The sequence below is a fragment of the Phodopus roborovskii genome, unplaced genomic scaffold, assembly GCF_943737965.1.
Source record: "Phodopus roborovskii unplaced genomic scaffold, PHOROB, whole genome shotgun sequence".
Lineage (NCBI taxonomy): Eukaryota > Metazoa > Chordata > Mammalia > Rodentia > Cricetidae > Phodopus > Phodopus roborovskii.
This window is the reverse complement of record NW_026126683.1, coordinates 872422-895808: the sequence shown is the minus strand read 5'-3', so window position 1 is coordinate 895808 and position 23387 is coordinate 872422. Positions and strand designations below refer to the sequence as shown.

Sequence of the window (23387 nt, the reverse complement as noted above, 5' to 3'; positions counted from 1 at the left end):
ACAAAGACCAGGAGTGAGAGTTTCAGTTCATCTGGCTGAGACTCTGATGCATTTGTAGTCCTGACCTGATAGTCCAGATTTGGCATGGTCTACATTCATGGCTGTGGTATTATTTCAAGATGTGTTACTTTTGTTTGTGCTGCATTTGTTTAACTCTGAGAAGCTGTATTATAGTGCCTGTATAACACACTTGGTGGTCCTAATAAAGAGCTGAATGGTCAATAGGGAAGCAGAAGGAATGAAAGAAGGGCATGGCATGCAGAGTATAAATAGAAGGAGAACTAAGGAAGGAGCCGCAAGAGGACAAGGAGAGGAGGAAATCAGGGCCCATCTGCCCAATGGCCCAGCCACCCATTTCCCCAGCCATCCATACCCCCAGCCCCCCAGCCCCCTACAGAGGAAAGAAAGAGAGATATGCAGAAGTAAGAAAGATAAAAGCACAGAGGGAAAAGGTATAAGGGTTAGAAACAAGCCAAGGTAAGAGCAGGCCCACAGAACTAAGAATAAGTCTGAGTCTGTGATTTATTTGGGAGCAGGATGTCGGGACAAGCAAAAGGTAGAATAGTAAACAAGCAAAACATCATAGGATGCACAGATAAATGGCTATATTAAAAGTACTCATTACCCAATATGCAGAGGACAGTTTAGAGAGCAGTGTTGAGATGTCTGCCTTTAAAAGAGCCTGCTTATAAGCCTTTCTCTTGGCAGTAATTCGGAAACCCAACAAAGAGCTCTCTGTGCTATAATATAGACCTTCCCAAATGCTAACTGTGTTTCACCATTGCTACATAGAAAAGCATTATGGTCTAGTCCCTGTGAACTCTTATGGAGGTTGCCTATCTGCCACTTAACAGAAAACTTTGAACTCCTAGGTGCAAGTGAATGCTGTTGGTACACAATGTGTACATTTTATTACCCTCACACTGGAAGAACTAAAGTGTGTCAGGTGACTCTACTGGAAGAGGACATGGTCACCTGCTTCCCTTGAGACTGTGGCCATGCACCCTTTCAAGTCCTCCCAAGGCTGACTTTACTGTGTGTGCTCTTGCTCTGATGGGTACTACTTCTATATGCAACAACACATCTTGAAAATTTACCTAAGCAGTTTAACAAAACTGAATGCCAGAAATACGACTATATGTGCTTTATTTCTGAGAATGGCTATTAAGTTATATTATGTTGTACATGTCATCCTACCTGATTTTTAAGAACACTTTATACAATAACTATAGCAGAAGAAAACTGACACAGATGATACTTTGTGATAATAAGTTATGTGCAGACAACTAATAATCTTCTTTAAAATATAAAGACAGAACCATTGGCTTAAGAATATTACATGTAACAGGCCGAGGGTATAGTTCAATAATAGACTCTGTCCTACAGAGTTCCTTTGTTCACACTCCAGTAAAGAAAAAGAGGAAAGGTATCTATACAACTAAATACAATTGTTTCATTTGCTTAATATTTGACATTAATAAACCATCTCAGAGAGTCACATATTGTTCAATTTCTGGAAATTTCTTCACTTACTGATATAAATGCTCTAAGAGAAACATAAAAATGGCTACTGTTATGTTTCTACAGCTTTTTCTATGTTCACTCAATTTAAAACTTCATGACTGACAGAACAGCAGATAATAAAATAAATGCAAATACGGTATTTTCTACACCACACACCTTGCTTAACTGCATCTGCAGTGTCACAAGCTTGCTGTGTTGATCGGTTACTTTACTCAGAAGATTTTCCATATTATCTTGAAAATCTGGATGAAAAACAATTATAATAATTTCGCATCACAGTACAAGTTTCCCTTTTTAAAAAATATGATTTATTTAATTACAACTTTAGAAAAACATCTGGCATTAACATAGGCCATATATCTAGAAATGAAAAAATTTTAAAAATCATTACTGTGAAATAAGTGGTATAATATTAACTTGAAAACTGTATGCCAAGATATATTAGTTTCTGTAGCTACTTATTGGTGGATTGCTCATTTCCTTTACAAATATACTGGGAACATACATCTGTGAAGGAACACCAAGAAATTCAAGTTGCAATTTGTTAAGAATAAAAAGAAACTAACACCACATATGAAAATAGGTATTTCTTTCTTTCTTTGTTTAGCCATGGGTGGCCTGGAATTGCGATACAGAGTCGATGACAGAGTGCCTCTGCCACTGAGCATGGACATTTCTTAATGTAGCTCACTCCTCAATGTTTTCAGTATTCACTTTTAAAATTATAAACAATTAATTTAAATTCAATAAACTCGGTAATTTTTTTTAAAGATCTGAAAAGGATCTACAGTCGGAACCATTAATAGAATGAAGTAAAATGAAGAAATAGGTGGGAATAGAGAAAAGGACAAAGAAGCAAGAAAGGGTACAATGTTTCAGTTATCTGCATAGTATGATTGTTACACTATAAAAAGTAAAAGTGTACATAATATAAATTTCATGCCTAAAGAGAAGATACTAAGATAGAAAACTTATCTATAATTAAGTTGTGCTTAAAGCTAAATTTATAAGCAATTGACTTAAGCAAAGTGAATACTGTTTAAAAGTATGATAAGCATTTTACCTTGAACTTGGTATCTATATTCTTGGAATTTTAGACTTGGATTTTCATTGTATACACCAGAATTTTCTTTCTCTTCTATATTCATTTCACATTTTAAAGGAGAATAGTGTTCATCAAGAAAAGTATTTAGAGTCTGTTAACAAAATTGAACATTTAAAATTAAAATTTTGATGTCTTCTCAATAATATAAAACATTATTAACCTAAAGGAAAAGGATCAAAATAGTATAAATGGAATCTTAATTCCCTCTTCCTCCACATATGAAATCCATCTGCTGAAATTCCATGTTTCTCTTTGACACGAAATTATTCTTTTATCAGGAAGAGTTTGATTATCTTAATTACACCAAGAGATGTCTTTTTTTCTGCTTCCTTTTAATATTGAAATATATAATGAAGTATAAGTGTTTACACACTACCGTGGCTCCTACTCTCTACCTTGAAAATATCTCATAACTATATCAACTCTCCTGAAACAAACATCACAAGGGGAGAAGTTCAAAACTGACATGTAGAGAGGTCTGCCACACCTCTCTGCAAAATGATATCAAGGGAGAGATTATACTAGTGTCCTTTCTATAATATTCAAGCATGTTTTCTGTGGCCTGTCCATACACACTGCTAAAAGTACCCAGCACAGTGTTCTGCAAAGCAACTCATAACTCCACTATCATTTAAAATGCCATTTCATGTTCCGTGACTTGATAAGACATCCAAGTTATTAGTTTTACTTTTGTCTCCCACACAACTGGAAATAACGATCAATGATTTAAAAGACTTAAAAGCAAATTGTTTATTGCTATTATTTATTACATTCTTTAAAGTTAAACCACACTGTGGGTTAGTGATTGAACATGTTTATTCCTCAGCACAGCCAAAAAGGTAGGTAGCATTTTATTCCAAGGGACCCTTAATGAACAGACTGCATCGTAGAAAAGTTAACTAGCTCCTCTCTGACAAAAGCAATACCTGTGCCTTCTACTCTGATGGGGATGCAACAGATTTGAGATTCTTTGTTCTTTTTCTGTGCTCACAGAGATTGAATCCAAGAAAACCTTAATCATAACAGGCAAGCAATGAGTCATGGAGTCCCATCCCTAGCACTAATTCCTTTTGTTCCCAAATGGCTAAGAGAAAAAGCCAACTGTTCATTTAAAGCTCAGGAACAACTTTTAAGTACAGCTCTATACATAAGAGATTCAGGAACACATGCATGGCTGGTTCTGCTCAGTAAACCATTAGCACTGTAAACTTTGGCACCTCTTGTCAAAACCACTTTTTTTTTTTTCTTATTTTACATATCAATCACAGTTCCCTCTCCCTCCCATCCTCCCAGGACTCCCTCTCCCCCATCCTATTCCCCACCCACTACCTGGGGAGAGTGAGGCCTTCCAGGAGAGATCATCAAAATTTTTCAAGTCATTTGTGGTAGGGCCTAGACCCTCCCTCATGTCTCTAGGTTAAGGGAGTATCCCTCCATGGGGAATGTTCTCCTGAAATCCTTTCGTGCACCAGGGATACATACTGGTTCCACTGTCATAGATCCCATAGACTGCCCAGGACTTCTAACTGACACCCATGTTCAGATGCTCTGAGTCAGTCCTATACTGGTTTCACAGCTATCAGTCTGGGGGTCCGTGAGCTCCCCCTTGTTCAGGTCAGCTGTCTCTGTGGGTTTCTGTAGCCTGGTCTTGACCCCTTTGCCCATCACTCCTCCCATTCTGCAACCGGATTCCAGGAGTTCAGCTCAGGGAGTAACATTTTACCTCTGAAATAGAGCAGCACTCTTCAGATACTGCCCTTTGAAGTCTTCCAATGAGCACCTGCAAAGGCTCCTTGTAGTCACCTAGCAGAAGATATAGCACATGTGAAACAACATTGTACATGTGTAAGTAATACTGTCAGAGGTAAGTGTTCCAACTACAAGCTTCCCTAAAACAAAACATATTTTAATTTCTTCCAAATTTATTTTCCATTGTGCAATGTAACTATCTCACATTAATTTCTAAGATTGGTAAATTCTATTCTATAAAAGGGTATACAGCAGTTATCTACACTCCAACACAAGAAATAAATCCACTAAACACTTATCCATTAAATATATCACTGCAAACCTCAAGTAAAACTTCTACAAATGAGTCTTTACTTTCTTTGCACAGGGACATAGTTCAGTGGTAGGGTACCTTGGCTAGTTTGTCCAGGCCCTGGGTTTCAGCCCTAGTGCCACAAAAATTCATCAATTACTAAAATAAAGTATTTTAAATGTCTTCCCTTCTCCTCTTTTCAGAAACAGTGGTCATTACTCACTAACCCACTTTACTACCTACTAACAGAACAATGAACTGTCAATAGAAAACACCGGACAGGCTATCTGAAGGCTATCAACACAAGCAATGCAGACAAATACAAGTAAAATCTTATCAAATTAAGAAACCGAAGAAGTCTTGAAGTGAAAATCTGGCATCCTTCTTTAAGTGACTCTTGAAATCTGACTTTTTTTCAGCACAGAAATTCTATTGGAGACCCATTCCTAATGGTAAATATGGGATCCAAAGGAAACTAAATGACAGGAAGCCAGAGTGACAAAATTACCAAATCCTTAACTGCAGCCTGCAAGACAGGTTCCTCCTTCCACTGAAGCCCATTCAGGGCTCAGGCTCTGCCTCCAGGTGTCACTCTGTCCTTGGCCTCAGGGCCTGTCTTCCACAGCCATGGTGATTCTATTTCTTATTTTCAGCCTAAAAGTCTGACGTGGGTTGACACTTCCCCTTTCAGCTCATCAGCAACTATTTCTTTTCCAAGTTAACACACATACTTAACTTAGTATGCTCTAAACTGACTCTATTGTCTGTCTATGGTCTGCTCCCCCTTTTAACTGAAACCGGTTACATAGGTTAGAAACTTCAGGATCATTCTCAGCTCCTCTCACCCTTACTGCAGCTACTGACTGCCAATATTGACATTCAGCTTTAAGTACTCAACTTCACTGTCATTTCCTTTCCAGTCTCAAGGATAGTTAGCTCAACATCTTACTGGGATTATGGCTAAGGTTAACTGATCGTCCCATGAATTATTTCATTTTTTCCCCAGTTAATCAAACTGGTGTTATCTTAAATAAAAATATCACTGTTGCTTTGTCTCTAAATCTTCTAATCAGGTACTTGCCACTCTTCAGCATGTCCCCCTCTACTCTCTTACACAACCTGAACTTTCATTTCCTCAAAATGGATCCCTAAACTTCTCCCCTCCCCCACACCCCAGACAGGGTTTCTCTGTACTGCTTTGGAGCCTGTCCAGGCTGGCTACTGCCTCCAAAGTGCTGAGATAAAAGGTGTGTGTCACCTACACCTGGCCTGGATCCCTAAACTTACACTCCAATTGCTCCTGCCTCACTGTCACAGGAAGCACTGAACTCCTCTCCTTTCTCTGCCATTTTTCCTGTTCATCCTAGAGGTCAACTGGGTTATTTTTAGTCTGGTATACTTCAAGCTATAATATAGCAAATCATAATATGCCCTAGACAGCTGTGTTAATGTTTCTCTAATGGTGATCAGCATGTATGGTTCAGCAGGGTTTACAAGTTGTCAGTCCAATTTCCAGGCACTTTCTGGATGGATTATACTTCCTTTCGAAAATGATACAGTGATTGTCACTTTCTTGGCTACCTCAATGATAAAGGAAAAAACAACTCCAGGAATAGATGGAGAGCCATGGGGGCCAAGACAAGTACAAAATTACAGACTGATTCATTGTAAGGACTGCTCACTTGTTTCATGGAGAAAGTCAGAAACTGTTTACCTGTCTTCTGTCTCTGAAGAGCCTGAAGTTGGCATTGGTGCATTTTATGAAGCTCAACCAGTTTTCTTTCTTGAGCAGAAACAAGCTCATCTTTAAGGCTACAAAGAGCTTCATCTCTTTCCTTTTCCATATATTCACGAACCTGATCTGCATGAGTTGAATAAACTAGGGAAAGGCATATCCTTTGGGCTTCCATCTGCAGCTTCAAATCATCCTTAAAGTGAATAGACATTAGGAAAAATAAAAATAACAATTTCACTTAGATTTCTTCTCATGTACAGAACTTCAAAGGAGAAAAGACTTCAGAGTTTTAAAATTCACATAAAGGAACTGGTCTACTTTACTTTTCATCGACATGGGCTGATCTACCTGTTTCTCGAGAAAGGCAGTCCCACATATTTATTCATTAACTCAGTGTAATAGTAAACTTGGATAGGTAGTATAACTACCAAGATTTTTATTTTCTAAATAATAGTTTACATGCTAAAAATGAAAATAATGTAATAAAAAACAATATACTCAAAACTCTAATAAATTTCCTCTACATCTTTAGATTTAGAAATAAAACATTAGAGGCAAAATTAATTCATGATGTTTGACTATTTCTTGCCCATAGTAACTGTGACCAAAAATTTGGAATATGTCATTTCCCAGTATATATGAAACAGTATATTATATTGTCTATTTCTGTGTATTTATACAAATGGCATTTATCTTGCAAATTTCTTCTGAAATCAACCCATATAGATGACAGGTTAATTTATTTTAATTGCCATGTAGATGAACCACTGGGCCATTTTCCTTTCTGAAGATCAACTGGATTATTGGTAAATTTGGGGTACTTTCAATCAAAAGGTAGTAAATTATGACATATATACACCTAAGACAAAGGAGTAAATGTTTCAGAGAGCTGTTGAGCATGTATCAGACTCACCTGGAATGCCTGTTGACACAAGTTCATGGTTATCTGTCCTCTGACTTCTGATTTAGAAGTCTAAGAAATACTAGTTCTAGCCTGTTTCTAAGTCCTGCTGCTGTCCAATGACCACACTCATCTAACCAGGAATGTAACTGCTGCTCATAGATATACACAGGTTTAACTTTAGTAGATCTTGCTAATTGATTTATTTTAAGAATATAATTGAACTAATTTTAATTATAATAAAAAAATTTAATGCTCACATACTTGAGTCCATATCAGTATGTCAGAGTTACTTTGCCAAAGTGATGGGGATATGTAGTGAGATATTTACTTTGTCCACACCTGTGGCACACACCATGCCCATTGGAGGTGGAGAAAGGGGCAGACGTTACCTGGGGGGGAAATTGGGGGCTCAGAGAGCCTCTTGCTTGCAGCATGGGGACAGGAGTACATCCAGAGGCATCTTTGGGACCAGGAACCTGCTGGTGTTTATCTGTCTATGTTTTAAGTTATTTCTCCCTGAATAAACATCTATTCAGCCTATTTGTTTCAATAGGGATAAAATGCTAGTTTACTCATATTAATTTGTAAGGCTAAAATACTTCTTATGTTGTCATTTTGGTTTCTTATCTAAGACACATATTCATCTTTGGATCATTAAATTCTTTTTATTTCTTCATGTATTTACACCATCTTTATAGTCCTTTGTTTGTACCGTGGGAAATGTTTCGTCCTGATAACATACCCTGTTTTAAGTGCTGTTCATAAAAGACACATGATCAAGTTTCTTACTGCTTTCCTTTCAGTCTGTTCTTTTACTTAAAGGTTTCTTTGGTCTTAAGATCATAATCCTACTTTCCTACATGTATGCCTTTAACTAATCTAGAGTTAATTTTTGCTAACAGATAAGAATCTAATTTCCCCAACTTCTCACCTGTAATACAAAAATCAATTTGAATATTCTGATTACCTTGCTGTCTTGGCTTGTTGGTACAAGTCTTTTTTTCAAATAATACCTCACCAGAACAGCCTCCCCAGTACTTTTTACACCCCCCCCCCCCAAAAAAAGGAAAAAAGAAAGCAAAAAAGCAAGGAAGGAAGGAAGGAAGGAAGGAAGGAAGGAAGGAAGGAAGGAAGGAAGGAAGAAAGAAAGAAGAAAGAAAAGAAAAAAAGAAAGAAAGGGGAAAAAAAAGAAAGTACTTCACACCTTTGGGTTATCCCTTGACCAGATTATGGCAATGTATACCAGGTCTTTAATGTCTTGTGTAAGTTTCAAATATCTGATCTATGATGTAATGTTTTGTCTCACTTGTTCATAGTCTCATTTCTTATTCATGTTCTCATTTCTTATTCATATTATAATTACTGGCTAGGAACTATAACAACACTGCTGGAGAGCAAAGCTGACAACTTGCCTTTACTAGGCATGCTTCTAAACATCACCTTAGAAACCATCACTACCCTTAGCAATTGTTCTCTCTATTCCTGATTTCCAATAGTTCTCTCCCCCACCCCTTTGTTTTTAATTTAAAACTGTAAACTATGGGGTAACTTTTGCAGATTCTTTCCTAATGGAATTTAAAATATTCAGATTGTCTTCTGCTATATATGGATGCTGCATTTTAATAAACAAAATTTTCAGATGCTGAACCATTCTTACATTCTTGGGATAACCCAGTAACATTTTACTAAGAATTCAGCCTTATTCATAAGCCAGGCTAGTATATAATTTTCTTTTCTTGAGCCATTCTTGCCTGATCTATATCTCAATATTAACTAGCTCACATGGGCTCTTACTTTCCTTTCTTGCTTTTCGGATTCTCATACGAATCCTATTTTAGTAAGTACCTATATTTGCCACTGAGTTGGTGACGTCTACTTGTACAATGGCCATGGGGCAGCAGTTTTGGCTGGAGAGGTGAAAAGAAAAACTGATTACAGCTCCAGATTCTGCAATGGTTTATTGGCTTACTAGGGCTTTTTATTTCTACTTAAGCTAGTCTGGGTAATTTTTATTTCATCAGTAGAGTTTCTTTATAGTACACATTTCTTATTTTTAAAATGCTTATGGCATCTGTACTTGGATTTTTATTTTCATTCCTCATTTTGTTTGTGGTTTCTCCCTTGATGATATCCTTAGAGATGTAATAATTGCAACCTACTGATCTTTCCAAATGATAAAGCATCAAACTTCTTCAAAACTTTCCCTTTGGGTTATTTGAATTAATTTACTTCTGCTCTAAATTTGCTATTTTTTTTTCTACCTACTTCCTTTAAAGGTGGACATCTGGATGCTATTTTATCTTTCTGAATAGTTTAACTCATTCTCAGTATCTATCACATTGCACGTTTAGAGTCTAGGGAGATAGCTCAGTGGTTTAGAGCACAGGATGTCTTCCAGGAAACCCAAGTTCAGTTCCCAATGCCCACCTTGGGTACCTCACAACCAACAGTAACTCCATTTTCAGGGGATTTCCGATGCCCTCTTCTGGCTTCTGAGGTTATACTCACTGGGGCACACATTTGAACAAAAAGTGGTGCACTTAAGTCTAAAATTGTGTTATCCTGTAGTCTACTTAAAAATAGTCTTGCTTCTTATACATCTGTCCTTACAGAACAACTATAAACCAATTAAATTTCAACAAATTTGCACCATGAACTGGCTTAAGAATACATAAAGCAAACTAATGCTTCATATTAAACATTTCCCATTGAGAAGTGAACATTTTTATTTATTCAGGTCTCATCCTTCTTTATTCATGTTCAGCAGGGCTATTTGTTGTTTCTGTGTTGAGAAAAGGTCTTGCTAGGTGGTTCAGTCTGGCTCTGAATTCACCATCCCTTCCCTCTGCTCCTGAGTGCTGAATTATAGCATATGACAACACACCCAAACATTAGACATGTCTGCATTAAGGTTTTTTTATTCCACGCTATTTGACTTTAAGGATTTTAACTAATTTCCTTAATTTATTGAGTTACACCTGTGAATTGTGACAGCTGTCTTTCTTTCCATTGATGCCATGTATCTTTTTGTCTTTGCAATGGTTAGGGCTGGTAGAAATGCTATGCAGCAAATGACAAAAGTAGCCTCATCTTCTTCCTCTTGTTAAGTTCTCTTTTGTTTCCTACTGACATCTGAAAAATGGGTTTATTTTCCTTTTTAGAAATTTACTTCCTTCTATCAGTACTGCAGGTCCAGCACACAGGGCCACAAAGGACCTACAGACCCACAGATCCTCCTGTGGTTACTGTGCTTCAGTACCTTTTCAAATCCAAACACATTCACTTTTATGGTCTCTCAGCATAAGAAATGATTAATACTGGCCACTCCTCGGGCTGACTCACATGCCAACAGTGGAGAGATGTCTATGATGTTTTTTCTCCTTCTAGCCAAACTAGCTAAGTTCATTTAAAAAAACTAAACAAAAAGTATACTTCAAATGTGTGGGCTTTTTTTTTTTTTTTTTTTTTTTTTTTTTCAGTTTAAAAGAAAGGCCATGCTTACTTTAAATTTAATGAGATAGTATCACGATCAGGGCAGCTAAAGATGGAAATCAGGTCCTCTCCTATTTAAAAAATTAAAATGGTATTTAACACCCTTGGAGTAATTAACACATATTGTATTTTTCAAAACAATTCCACATGATTAAATATTAACTAGTAACTGGATTTCTTGCTTCTGTTCAGATTATTATAAAAGTAAATTATCTCTGTATTTTATGTACGATCATAAATGTGACTGGAAGTCATCAGGAATAAACACAAAACTTCCCAGGGCTTCCTACTTAAAATAAAATCCTAGCTTTACACATTCTTTCCTTGTTTTTCAAAGTCTGCTGTTCCCTTTCGCCTCTTTTCAAAGCCAACTACACAAGCCTATATCCTAGCCCTCAAGCTTACCCAGCTAAAATTTCCACATGGCGGGCCTCTCCCTGTCACACAGAGCTCAGTTCAAAGGCTAACTCCTCCAAGACACCTTTCCTGATCACTGTGCTTCCCTGCCTAACATTCTCTTTCTTCACAGACTCAACGTGATTGCTAACTACCCTACACATTTTCCATTATCACTTACATCCCCTTCTAGAACATATGCTTCCTGAGACTAGGACTCTTATCTCTTGTTCACCACTATATGCATATCTGGAATAGATTCAATAAATGCCTGCTCCACTAACACAGAAACACACAAAACTTTAGTGAGCATTTTTATTCTGTAGATATCATGCCAGAACTTTCCTGTTTTTTCTATTATCAGCATTTAACAAACATAAGTTATTAGGAATGATTCATTATTGGGTATTGTCTTAGTTAGCATCACTTTTCGACTTGACAACAGTCTAGAGTCAACAGACAAGAGATGAGAAGATCCCAACTCAAGTATTGCTCAGCTCAGACTGGCCTGTGGGCATATCTGTGGATGATCATCCTGCCTGTACATTGATGTAAGAGCTCCCTGTGAATAGCACCATTATATGAGCAGGTAGTCCCAAGCTATAGAAGAAAGCTAGCTAAGCATTAGCCAGTGAGTAAGGTAGCAAGTGACATTCCTCCTTGGTTTTATACTTTTGTCCTAATTGAGTTTCTGCCCTCACTTCCTTAATGATGAGCTGTAGCCAAATAATACTTACAAGCCAAATGAGACTTTCAGCAACTCAGTTGCTTTTGTTCAGATATAATGTAGCAACAGAACAAAACTAAAACATTTATGAATTTTTAAAAATTCTTGACTTATATTGAGTGTTAATAGTATACTTTTCTCATTCAGGTATAAGACTCAGAAAACTCTAAGCCTCAAGCTCCACTTCCCAGAAATATAATTGCATAACCACTGGATAACTTATAAAGTAGAAGAAAACTGAATTTTTTTTTGTTTTTTTTCTTTTTCTTTTCCTTTTTTTCTTTTAAACAGTAGTGGAATTCTAACTGAAAACTTGAAATTTCATGCTAGAAAACATCTGTATGAAAAACTGTAAAAAATAATCTTTGATAATAAAATGAAATGATTATAATGTAGAAATGAAACAAAGTCTCTTAACTGTTCTTTTTACAAAGAAAAAAACATGTACATATGATTAGCTTAGCTTATTTTCTGAGCAGCAAAAATAAGAGATTAACTGAAAGAAAGACAACAATATTCAAGTAAAAATGACAACTTATTTGCAAAAAAGAGACTACCATGAAGGGGTTCACCTTCCCTGCCTGGCAAGGCTATGGGTCGCTGTTTCCTGAGAGTGGGAACTACTGTAGTATGGAATGTGTGCTTTCACTGTGACTCTCCATGAACACAATGATGGACATACCTGCTGAGCTTGGAGGGCACAAAGCTCTTGCTGGAGTTTTTCACATGGTTCAACTGTACAATCACCTGGTTCAGTTGTTCTTGTTGGCAATATCAACTCTTTTTCCCCACCTTTGTTAACGTCTGTAATACCTTTTTCAACTACCCCCCTGACTTCCAATGGTTCCAATAGAAAAGCTTTGGCATCAATAAAGTCAAAAGGCTTCTCTCTGTGCATTACCGGGCTTCCTCTTTGCAAACGGAGCTCGTCGGTCAGTGCTTTAAGCTTATTTTCATACTCCAAAGCCTGCTTAGTTTGAATGTCTTCTAAATCATCTCTTGCCCTGAGAAGGCAAGCATACTCCTCCTGTAACTCTTGATAATTAACTTCAAAGTTCTTTTCAGCAAAGGAAAATGTATTCCTTTGCTTTTCAATCTCCTCACTGAGGTGAATGCATTGCTGTTTCAGGTCATCCTTTTCCTTTGTAAGGGTATCAATTTCTTTTTGGCAGTTACAGTCTTTTGACAGGAATGCATTAGAATCTAAGGATATTAATTTTTCTTTTTGGTCACTAGGAGTGTACAATTTTAACTGGTCTTCAAGGACTTTCTTCTCATCTTTAAGAATGCTATTCTCTACTTCAAGTTCTACACATTTTTCTTTAAAATCCTTCTCTTTTTGCTCCAGTTGTTTTTCTAGTATTTCAGTTTTAAGTTGTAACTCCTGAATTTCCTGTTCAAGTGTACCCTTTTCCTTTTCTTCAAGTCTGAGGATATCAATTTCTTTTTTAAGCTCATTAATCTGAAGAGTCATTTGTTCTGATTTCAAATAAATACTTGACTGCTGTAAATCTCTTAGCTCAGAAATTTCTAAAGTTAGTTGATTTTGCTTACTTATCAAGTTGTCGTTTTCACACTGTATCCTTTCCATCTTCTTGCTCATTTCATTTTCTAACTCATCTATCTGATGCTTGTGGTGAATGGCCCAATTATCTTTAAGTTTTTCAATATTTACTCGATGTTCAACTTCTAGATCTTGTTTTAACTTGGAAAGTTCTTCTTCATGACTGAATAAGAGCTGTGTTCTCAATCGCTCCAGCTCTGCTTCTTGGGATTCCGCCATCCTGTTTAGTACCTCGTTCTTTTCTTTTTCTAGCATTTCAAGTTTTATTTTGTAGTTTGTAATTTCTGATTCATGTTTAAACTCCAGCTCCTTCCGGAACTCAGACGCTGCAGAAATCTCAGCTTTCAAGTCTTCAACTGTGCTGAGGGATTTGCGAGCATCATTTAGCTTATTTTCTTGTTCAGATATTGTCTGCCTTGCTCTATGAATCTGGTCTCTTAAAAAGTTTAATTCTTCTAAAAGATCAGTAAACTGACTCTGAAGCACACATTTTTCTCCTGTAACTACACAGAGCTCTTCGCTGAGGTTCTCCTTTTCAGAAAGAGTATCTTGCAGTTTTATATTCTGTTCACTTATAGCTACATGCAATAACTCTAGTTGTTCTTTATGCTCTTTACACATATTGCACGTACTGACTGTAGTTTGTGCATATGACTTTAAAGTATTCTCCATTTCTCCTCTATGCTGGGATTTAAGATCCTCTATCTGAGATTTGTGTTGCTTTATTAATTCTTGCTTCATGTGCACTATCTGTTTGCCGTACATCTCATCTAGCTCAGCTTGGAGGACATCTAATTTCCGCTGTGCTTCTTTTTCCATTCTTAGCACTATCTCAGTGTCTGAAGAGTTATCTTTGTAACATCTCTTCTGGAGTTCTTCAACTGTCCCCATGAACTGTTTAATTTCTGAAGAATATTGCTTTTCTTTTTCTTTAGAAATGGCTAGCTCCCGTTTTAAGCTTTGGGTCTCTTGGTCCTTTTCTGTAAGCTGTTCTTTTAAGTCTCCCACTAATTTCTCAGTAGTTTCTAACTGCCTCTGCAGTGCATCTCTCCTCTTCTCTTCTTCAACCTTTCTTTCCTGCAACACGTCAATGATTGCCTGCTTTTCTTGTATTTTATTAGCATTTTCTAATTTTTCATCTTCTTCCTTCAGGAGAAAAAAAAAGAAAGTATTAACAATTTCTGGAAACTTTGCTACTTAAGTTTATTAACAAAAAACAGATAAAGGTCACAGCTGTATATCATTCTATAAAAAGTAGCTGTTGTGGCCATTCCTTAATTGTCTGAATGATAAGACTTGTGTACCTAGACATTTAGGAGAAAGCAAGAGTTCTACAGAAACTTAAAACTTCTTATGAAGAAATACTTAATTACATTTGCTATGTTTAAAATTTTTAATTTAGGTAAGTGGGGACAATCTGGGAGAACAGGAAAGAATATAATAATAAACCACTGTATGAACAATTTTAAAATATTAAAAAATGTAACACATTTTTAAATTTAAAATATCCACCCTGATTTGCTTAGCATGTATGAGATTCTGGGTTCTACTCCCAGCACTGCCAAAAAAAAGAATGAAAAAATAAAACGAAAGAAAAGACACTTATGCTGATGAGATGGTTCTGATGATCTGAGTTCACTCTCCAAATAAATAATTGTAATAATTAAAGAACCCACAAATCTTTGCTAGCCCCATTGTATCTTTTAAAGTTAACTAATTAATATCCCATTATATGTAATCTCTTGATAGCTAATTATAATATTAATCACTCAGACTACTCCCAGAAAAAGATTTGAAAGTGTGTAAGTTCAGGTTACTCCCATGAACTCTAGTGATCCAATATTAAGAGACATTTCCTTGGGTCTGTCTTCATCTCACTGCTGGAAACTTAAGGAACATCTACAACTTAGTATATATGGCATATGGGGTTGGAACTAACATTTCAGCTCAAACAGAAACTCGAAAACAAAAAAGAAACTTTCCTGCAGTTCCCATTTGACATCAATTAGGCAACAGTAAGTAACAACTCACCCCAGAGAAACACACCCAGCACAGGCATATCACAGTCTCATCAAAACACCAGGTAGAGCAGAGGCCTAGGCAGAGGCTTCGATCTGTTCTTTAGTTTTCACTGTGGGCAAAGGCTTCAGACCCAAATACTAAGCATGAAATAAAAACTACAGAACTGGCCATAGGCAGGTGAGTTATATTATAAAGGTCCTTGGCAAGAAGAATTCAAAGGAATTCTGAACAAATGTATATAACACAACGAAAGAAAAAATGTCACAGCTCAGACAGAAGGAAGCCGTCTGAAGGGAAGTGCTGAGTGTACCCATCTAAGTTCAGTTCATGGAGAAACACAAAAGTGTATTCAGCCTTTGACAATTATGATCCCTCTAGAAAAATCATACCCTGAGCCAGGCATGTATATACATAATCACAGCATTCAAGAGTTAGCAGGATCATCCAACCATACACAATATAAATACTCAATTTAAGAAAAAAAAAATGTTGAAAATTGCGGGAAACAGGACTAAAGAATTCCAGCCCACAGGCATAAACTGCACTGCAATAAGATGCATCAATATGTTCATCTAGTCTAATGCCACAACATCTGACTGCTAACATCCTCCCATCTGATCACTAAAGAACATCCTAACTAATATTTGTCTTTTTAAGATCATTTGTCCGTGGAAAGAAAATAAAATCATAAGGACCTGAAATATGCACTTCCCGCATTGTTAATAGTTGCAAATTAATAATCTTATATTTGAAGGTTAAACTGCCTTTTAACTTGGAAAACCTGATTCACCTCTGCTCTGGCTCGGGACTCACAAAATACCTAAAATGAATTTTATGAGTCTACAACTCGAATCAGATTGTGCTTTTGATTTGATATGGATTATAACGCAGTTTTTCATATGAAAAGGCAGTGTGGTACAAGAGCTCTGCCCTGCTCCAAGCCATCTGAATTCCATTTCTGGTAAGGGACTAAAGCAGCCAGCAACAAATTACTTTTGAATTCTCATTTCTCATTAGAAAATCAGTGAAAGCAAACCTTTCAGGATGAGTTGACTTAGAATTTAAGATTAAAATCAATGTGATACATTGCCATCCCCTGCCTGAAAGAGCCCTATATGTTTCCAAGGAATAGAATAATTTGCATAAAGAATCAACTGCATTTATTTTGTAATAAATCTACAGAATTTTACCTTGTGAGAGAAATATTTCCACAATTTCACTATCATAGCTAAAATAGATGGGAATCCTTCAGATGGGACAAGATAGATATTTGAGTTATAAATTTAGGTTTTATTGAGACTTCACCAAACATACACAAACCAATTTAAGGAATACAATATTGAGCAGTATTATCTCAACAACTATATTAGTATGAGATATATAGTTAGTTGAGATTTTAAACTGCTTTAAAATAAATTATTTTCCATGTTCAAAGACTTTGACTTAATTATAAAAGTTTCTAATTCACATGCATAATAAGAAAATTACAGTTGTGACAAGCTAGCTAAGCTAGCTAACATCCTTACCATTTCATATACTTGAATTTTCTCTTGTAAAAAGGTGATTTGAGTTTTGAATTCCTCCTCCTTTTCCTGATAATGTTTTAACAGGTGGTTTTGTTTTTCTAGCTGCTGTTGCTGAGCGAGGACTTGCTGCTTTACTTGAACCAGCTCCGCAGCACAGCTACTGTGGGTGCTGCTCCGCAATGTCTCACTGGCCTGTAACTTGAAAACAGAAAAAGAACCTTCAACATACTGAACCCTGAAGTGACTGTTTGTGAATAGAATTCTAGAGGCTTGTTCTGCAGACACTGGCTCTCTGTGACCTCTCTTTATTCAGCAGTTTGGGATCTGCTGGTGCTATGACTGGACTGTGTGAGCCATAAATTATTTTCCAAATGATAGTTCAGAGAAAGCAGATCTCATGAGGGAAATAGGACTGAGGCCATCCACAACCCCATGAGAAGTCGGAAAATACTGTTGCATCCTGGTGACTTTTCAGACTCCCAATCTCTATCAAAGTCTTGATTGTATTTCTACCCCTAAATTCTGTAGGACACCACCTGAGTATTTTCACTGAACTCTCTGGCTTGAGATATTTCTGAGACTTGCTATCAAACTCTGATCAATGAGATCAGATACTTTGTTAGCCAGGGTTCCTACTGCTGAATGAGAAAACACCATGACCAAGAGCAAGTTGTGGAGGAAAGGGTTTATTTGCCTTATGTTTCCATGTCATAGTTCATCTTCAAGGGAAGTCAAGCCAGGAACTCAAACAGGGCAGGAACCTTCAAGCAGGAGCTGATACAGAGGCCATGGAAGATTGCTACTTGGTGACTTATTCCTCAGGGCTTGCTCAGCCTGCCTTCTAAGAGAAGACAGGATCCCTCCAGGGTGGCACCACTCATAATAGTATTACCCTCTCCCACCAATCACTAATTAAGAAAATGACTCATAGGCCAATCTTAGGCAGGCATTTTCTCAATTGAGCGTCCCTTCTTTCAGATAACTCTAACTTAACTAGCCATGGAGGAATCCCAAGGTAAACTTAAAGTAAATGAAAGTGTAGATCCAGTTATCATCTAGAAACTAACTAAAACCATGCCGGGACTGCAAAGATAAAATGCAACTACAGAGTGGTGTCTGCAAAAATCCATTCAGTCCACCTTGGTAAGATTTTGTAGAATTTCAAAATAGAAATAGGGAGTTTAATATAAATGATAGCAGGAAACCATTCACAAGATAGGAATTACAATTCTTGGTTATGTTGTGCAGTGGTGGCAGCATAATCTTTAATCCCAGGACTTGGAAGGCAGAGGCAAACAGATCTCTGTGAGGAGGACAGTCTAGTATACATAATGAATTTTTGGAAAAGGCTGGAAAGCTATACAGAGAAACTCTGTCTCAAACAAACAATTATTGGTTATTATAACAACACAAATTTACATATGTTAGCAGCACGCTAAAGTATTTCTTTTATTAGAACACTAAAAGCAGTAAATGGCTTCACAGTAAATTTTGATTTGTCCTGGAATGTGAAAAAGTATATAATTCATTGTTTAAAAAACAAAACAAAAAAAAAACAATAAATTCTGTTGTACTCATAATACTTACATGCTGGAATTGAATTTGTAATTTCTGACTTTGTTCTGTCAACTGGAAAAATTCTTTCATTGCCTCATCCTTCTCTTTTCTTGCTTGCTGCAAATTAGCAATTAGCTGAGTAATGATGTTGTCTCGTTGTTTAATGGCAGCTTCAAATTCATATAACTAAGAGAAACCATGGAAAATTGTAAATATTAGCTTTTAGGGTTTTCTGAGGTGTTTTGTTTTGCATAGTTAAGTAATCTTCCATGAAAACTACTGTCCTGTCCAAATTAGTTTTATTTCAAAACTGACTTTGAAATCATGTATCTCTATGAAGGACAAGAATATATTTAGGTTGTCTTTTCCGTGTGTTCTTATAGAAGAATCGTCTTTACACTCTGGAGTACACAGATGTGACTCCAGGCAACATCAACATTTAACCCCAGCTTGTTTCTGAAGAGGATGGAATGGAAGTGTGCTGTCATTTGTATCAGTGTCCCACTTCGTCATGACCTCCCTGCATATGAGATATCACTGTAATCAGTAAAATGACATACAAGGACATGCTGACATTCTTAATGGATTTAAGTCATACTATTTTGTGGTTTTCACCAATTTTCTCCCAGACTGACGACAAAATAGACATCTATATTACAGGAGTGATTTCACTCTAGCTACTAGGCACAGCTAAATTTTGAAACTCTGAATACTGTAGCTGTGTTTCTATAACCCTTATTTTAAACAGTTATTGTTGATACTATCTATGTACAAGAACAACAATTATAAAATGAATGAGGTTGCCATTGCAAGCCCCATGTGTAAAGAGCACACACACACACACACTACCATTCACATGTGTAAAAAAGCAAAGCCACAGGAGGTGAATGTACCCTCTGCAAGACTTCAGTCCCACATGTGGCCCTCATTCCTTCCAGTTGTTGAGTTAGTTCTTCAATCTCATGCTGTTTTCCAGCCAATTCATTTTCCGTCATCTCGACACAGGTGTGACTGCACTGAGCTCCTTGTTCATAATAAGAATTATCAAGACCAAATTCTTCTTCCTAAACAGATCCACAGTTTTTGATATATAAGTACTAGCAACACTTCTCACGAGAAGAATGAAACTTCAAATTACACAGCAAAGTTAATTTAAAAACATTCCCACCTCCTGTAAGTTCATTAGTACACAAATCTGCTTTGTTAGTAATGAGATATATACCGTAACAGCATAAATTGGATTTCTCACTACAAAAGGAGGTAACTGGTTTTGTTAATTATCAAAAAATAAATAGAAGTACATGCAGGTAAGCTTTGTAATAAGCTGGGTATTTTTACATAGTATAAAACATTAGTATCATATGTAGTTTAAATATTATATATCTTTAATAAATGTGTAGGTTTCACTGATTTTGTCACAAAACAGCAGCCATTTATCTGTATAAAAACAATTTCTTGCTTTATTTATTATGATCTTAAACTGCTTATAATTTACCTAACAACAGTATTTCACTGAGCATGGGAACCACGAATTCTGCTATACTCACTGTCTCCCCAGTGCAGGAACTACACATATACACACATACACACACACACACACACACACACATACACAAACAAACACACACACACACACACACATACACAAACAAACACACACACACATACACACACACACATTTTCATACTTTGTATGTAGGTGCTAGGGATCCAAGCTCATGCTTATGTGGCACTTTACTCATCAAAAAGACATATAATGAGTGAAAATATTAATCATTCCTCAAACACCTGAGAGCTTACAATGCACCTTCTTCTCTTGCAATCACCACTAATTTCCCTCATGCTGCTTCTCCATATAAAGGGTAACTGGATAGACTATGGACTGCAATGCCTTTCAGTGTATGTATAGGAGGTCAGAGTTCAATGTCAGGTATCGTTCTCAACCACTCTCCATCTTAATATTTTGAGATAGAGAGTTGAAGCTAGAACCTAGAACCCACTTGTTCAACAAGACTGGCTGAATCAAAGCCCCAGGGATCTTCCTGTCTTGACCTCCCCAGTGCTGTGATTACAGAAACACCTGAATTTAACATGAGGAACCAAATCCAGGACCTCAGGCTTGAACAGCAAGCACTTTAGAGCTACACCATCTCCTCAGCCCCTGAAAAGGCTTTTTCATTACCTCTTTGGCTTCCCTCTATATCTGTCTGCTATTCTCTAAGATAAAAGAAAGATCACTTTGATAGCCCAGCCAACAGGCTACCACAGTTGACAGGCCCAGTGGAAGGCTCTTCAGTACACTGTTCATCATTGTGTTTTGTGCTCACAATTGACTTCTCTGCTGCCAGAAAGCATGGGAAAAGCTGAAACCCAATTGTGTAATCATAGAAATGTTTGCACCAACCTAAACAGCTTTCATAAATGCTTTAGAGCCACAATTGACAATGGTTCCCAAACTCTTTAGGATGTTTACCTTGGTCACAGCAATGCCCATCTCCTTCAAGTTCAGAGGACAGAAGGCAGGGAATGAGTCAGTACTTTACCACAGTTCAAACTGGAAAAACCTGCCAGGATCTGATTGATAAAAACCCTGACTAAGGCATCAGAAGCATTAGAGCTCAATGAGTGAAGGAAAGTTCCCAGTTGGGATAAGACAGTAATAACGATCAAACATGTAAAATGGGCAATACTCGAGGTCTCCAACTCATGCATTGCAGCACTCACTGGCTCAGGCATACTGAAAGGGCTGCAAGAACTAGAAAGGAGTATGCCACTTTATTAACATGCAACAACCTTCTTTATCCTTTCTGATTGACTGTGGTATAAAGTGCACTTCATCAGATGAGTACACCTACTCCTGTATTGTTTTTTAAGCTTCCTCTTACCTGAGATATGGACTCTGATATATTCACATTGAGTATAGTGTGTCATTGCCAGTGAGATGTATTTCTCACAAACAACAAATGATTGTCTCTTGTTTATTTTTTTCAGTCAGCCAATTTTGTCTTTTAATTGGAAAGTAGACACTATTTTAAATTAGTGTTATTAATGGCAACACTGCTGTTTTCTATAACTCTACTGATTGTTTTCTGGTTTCAACTGTTCTTGGTTTGGTTTGGTTTATTGCACTCCCACCCCTACCCCACAATTCCATGTTAAGTGTTTGTTGATTTGCAAAGTAAGACAAAAATGGTTTTTACCTATCTTTCCTCTGTTCATCTACTTTCTATGATTACTTACTTACTCTTCCCCGTGCTTTTGTGACTAAGGCTGTCTCTCCTGTCCTGTGTGTGTGACTCTTGTCAGAGGTATCTTTTACACTGCAGGTTTGCTTGACAATAAATGGCTTTAATGTGTACTCATCTTTAAAAGTCTCATATTCTCCCATCCTTTTATGGCATTTGAATGATAGTTTTTAGAGGTTGTGTTTTAATCCACACTGAACACAGAGGAAATTTTACACAGTGTGAATCAGATATCCATTTATTTATCCATTGTTGCTTATTTTCCTGGTCAGTCTACTAATAAGTATATAATTAGCTCCAATGTACATTAAATTTATTATATACCAAAGGTTCTACCCACATTACTAATATAAAATTGTGTTAATTTAAGCATAAATAGTTCTCTTTTCTACATGAAACCTACAACACACCTAAATTTATGAAATAAGCTAATTGCTGATACATTTTAGGGTTTCATGTTCTCTAACTCTGAACCAAAGTAATAGTGATTATAATTAAAAAATTAAAACAAATGACACAAAGCTATCACCATCATATGAAGAGGGCACGTTATAAAAGGATCTCTTCCACTTAACAGTTCCTCACCTAAAGTCACCTCCACAGCCTTACAGACAACTAAAAAGTCCCCATGGTTAATGCAAATCCACACATTTGTGAAAAGCTTTACTCAAAACAAATTATCAACAGAAATTGCTGTGCTAAATTAGACCAGTTCACCATGGTCTTCTAACTAGACACCCAGTATTAAAGCCTTTCCCAGAAACTAACCAGAATCTCTGTTTTTGAAGATAAATCTATGAAATGGTTAATGTGTCAGCTAGCATTGTGAAAAATAGCAGCAGTAGGACTTATCTATGGTTTGCAAATCATTTGTGCTGTTGCTATTTTGTTGTATTTATAGAAATACAACAGAAGTCTGTAAAATGTACAAGAAATAAAGCAACAACAATCAATACTTTTAGTGTTATAAAATGGCTATTTTTACCTATACAATTTGAAATTATGACATGTTAATCTTACCTCTAGTGAACTATAGTGGTTTGCTATCGCAGAAAATGAGCTTTCAGGCTAAAAGAAAAGTAAAATATTTTACAATTACGCCTTTTCCCCAAATTTTACTTCCACAAAGCAACTACTGTTCATAGCATAAGAAAGCAACTACAAAAAATACTACTAAAAGCAGGTAATATACTACCAAAACCTAGGACAAATTATTCAAATCTTTAAAATTTCACCTATGAAATTGGTCTAAGCAGTAAATTTTTCTCCATATAAAAAAATATCAAGAGTACAAGTCCTTATATACAGTACCTACCCTTTGTAAGTCATAAACACCAAAGTATGATTTCTCTAAACTTAATGCGACTACCAAAAGTGTCATTTCTTCAAAAGTATTCTCAGATCTTGATGCTAAAAGCAATTACTTGAAAAGAAATGACGCCATTTTTCATTACAATGCTTTACAGCTTAAAAGGCACTCGATTGAAAACATTTGAAGGAGGCTACAGAAAAGGCTCAGCAGTTAAGAGCACTTGCTGCTCTTGCCAAG

The 23387-nt window shown here is 36.5% G+C and overlaps 1 protein-coding gene across 1 annotated transcript in view; it reads right to left on the bottom strand.

Annotated features, from left to right (window-relative positions):
- Akap9 (A-kinase anchoring protein 9) overlaps nt 1-23387 on the bottom strand; it is a 117298-nt gene that overhangs the window by 82720 nt on the left and 11191 nt on the right. Inside the window, exons 3-11 of the mRNA XM_051174610.1 lie at nt 22859-22906; nt 19487-19657; nt 18624-18779; nt 17037-17234; nt 12607-14634; nt 6385-6598; nt 4353-4432; nt 2588-2720; nt 1681-1766 (exon numbers count right to left, since the gene is read on the bottom strand). Of these exons, the coding sequence (XP_051030567.1) occupies nt 1681-1766; nt 2588-2720; nt 4353-4432; nt 6385-6598; nt 12607-14634; nt 17037-17234; nt 18624-18779; nt 19487-19657; nt 22859-22906 (3114 nt within the window). The remainder of the gene's footprint in view (nt 1-1680; nt 1767-2587; nt 2721-4352; nt 4433-6384; nt 6599-12606; nt 14635-17036; nt 17235-18623; nt 18780-19486; nt 19658-22858; nt 22907-23387) is intronic.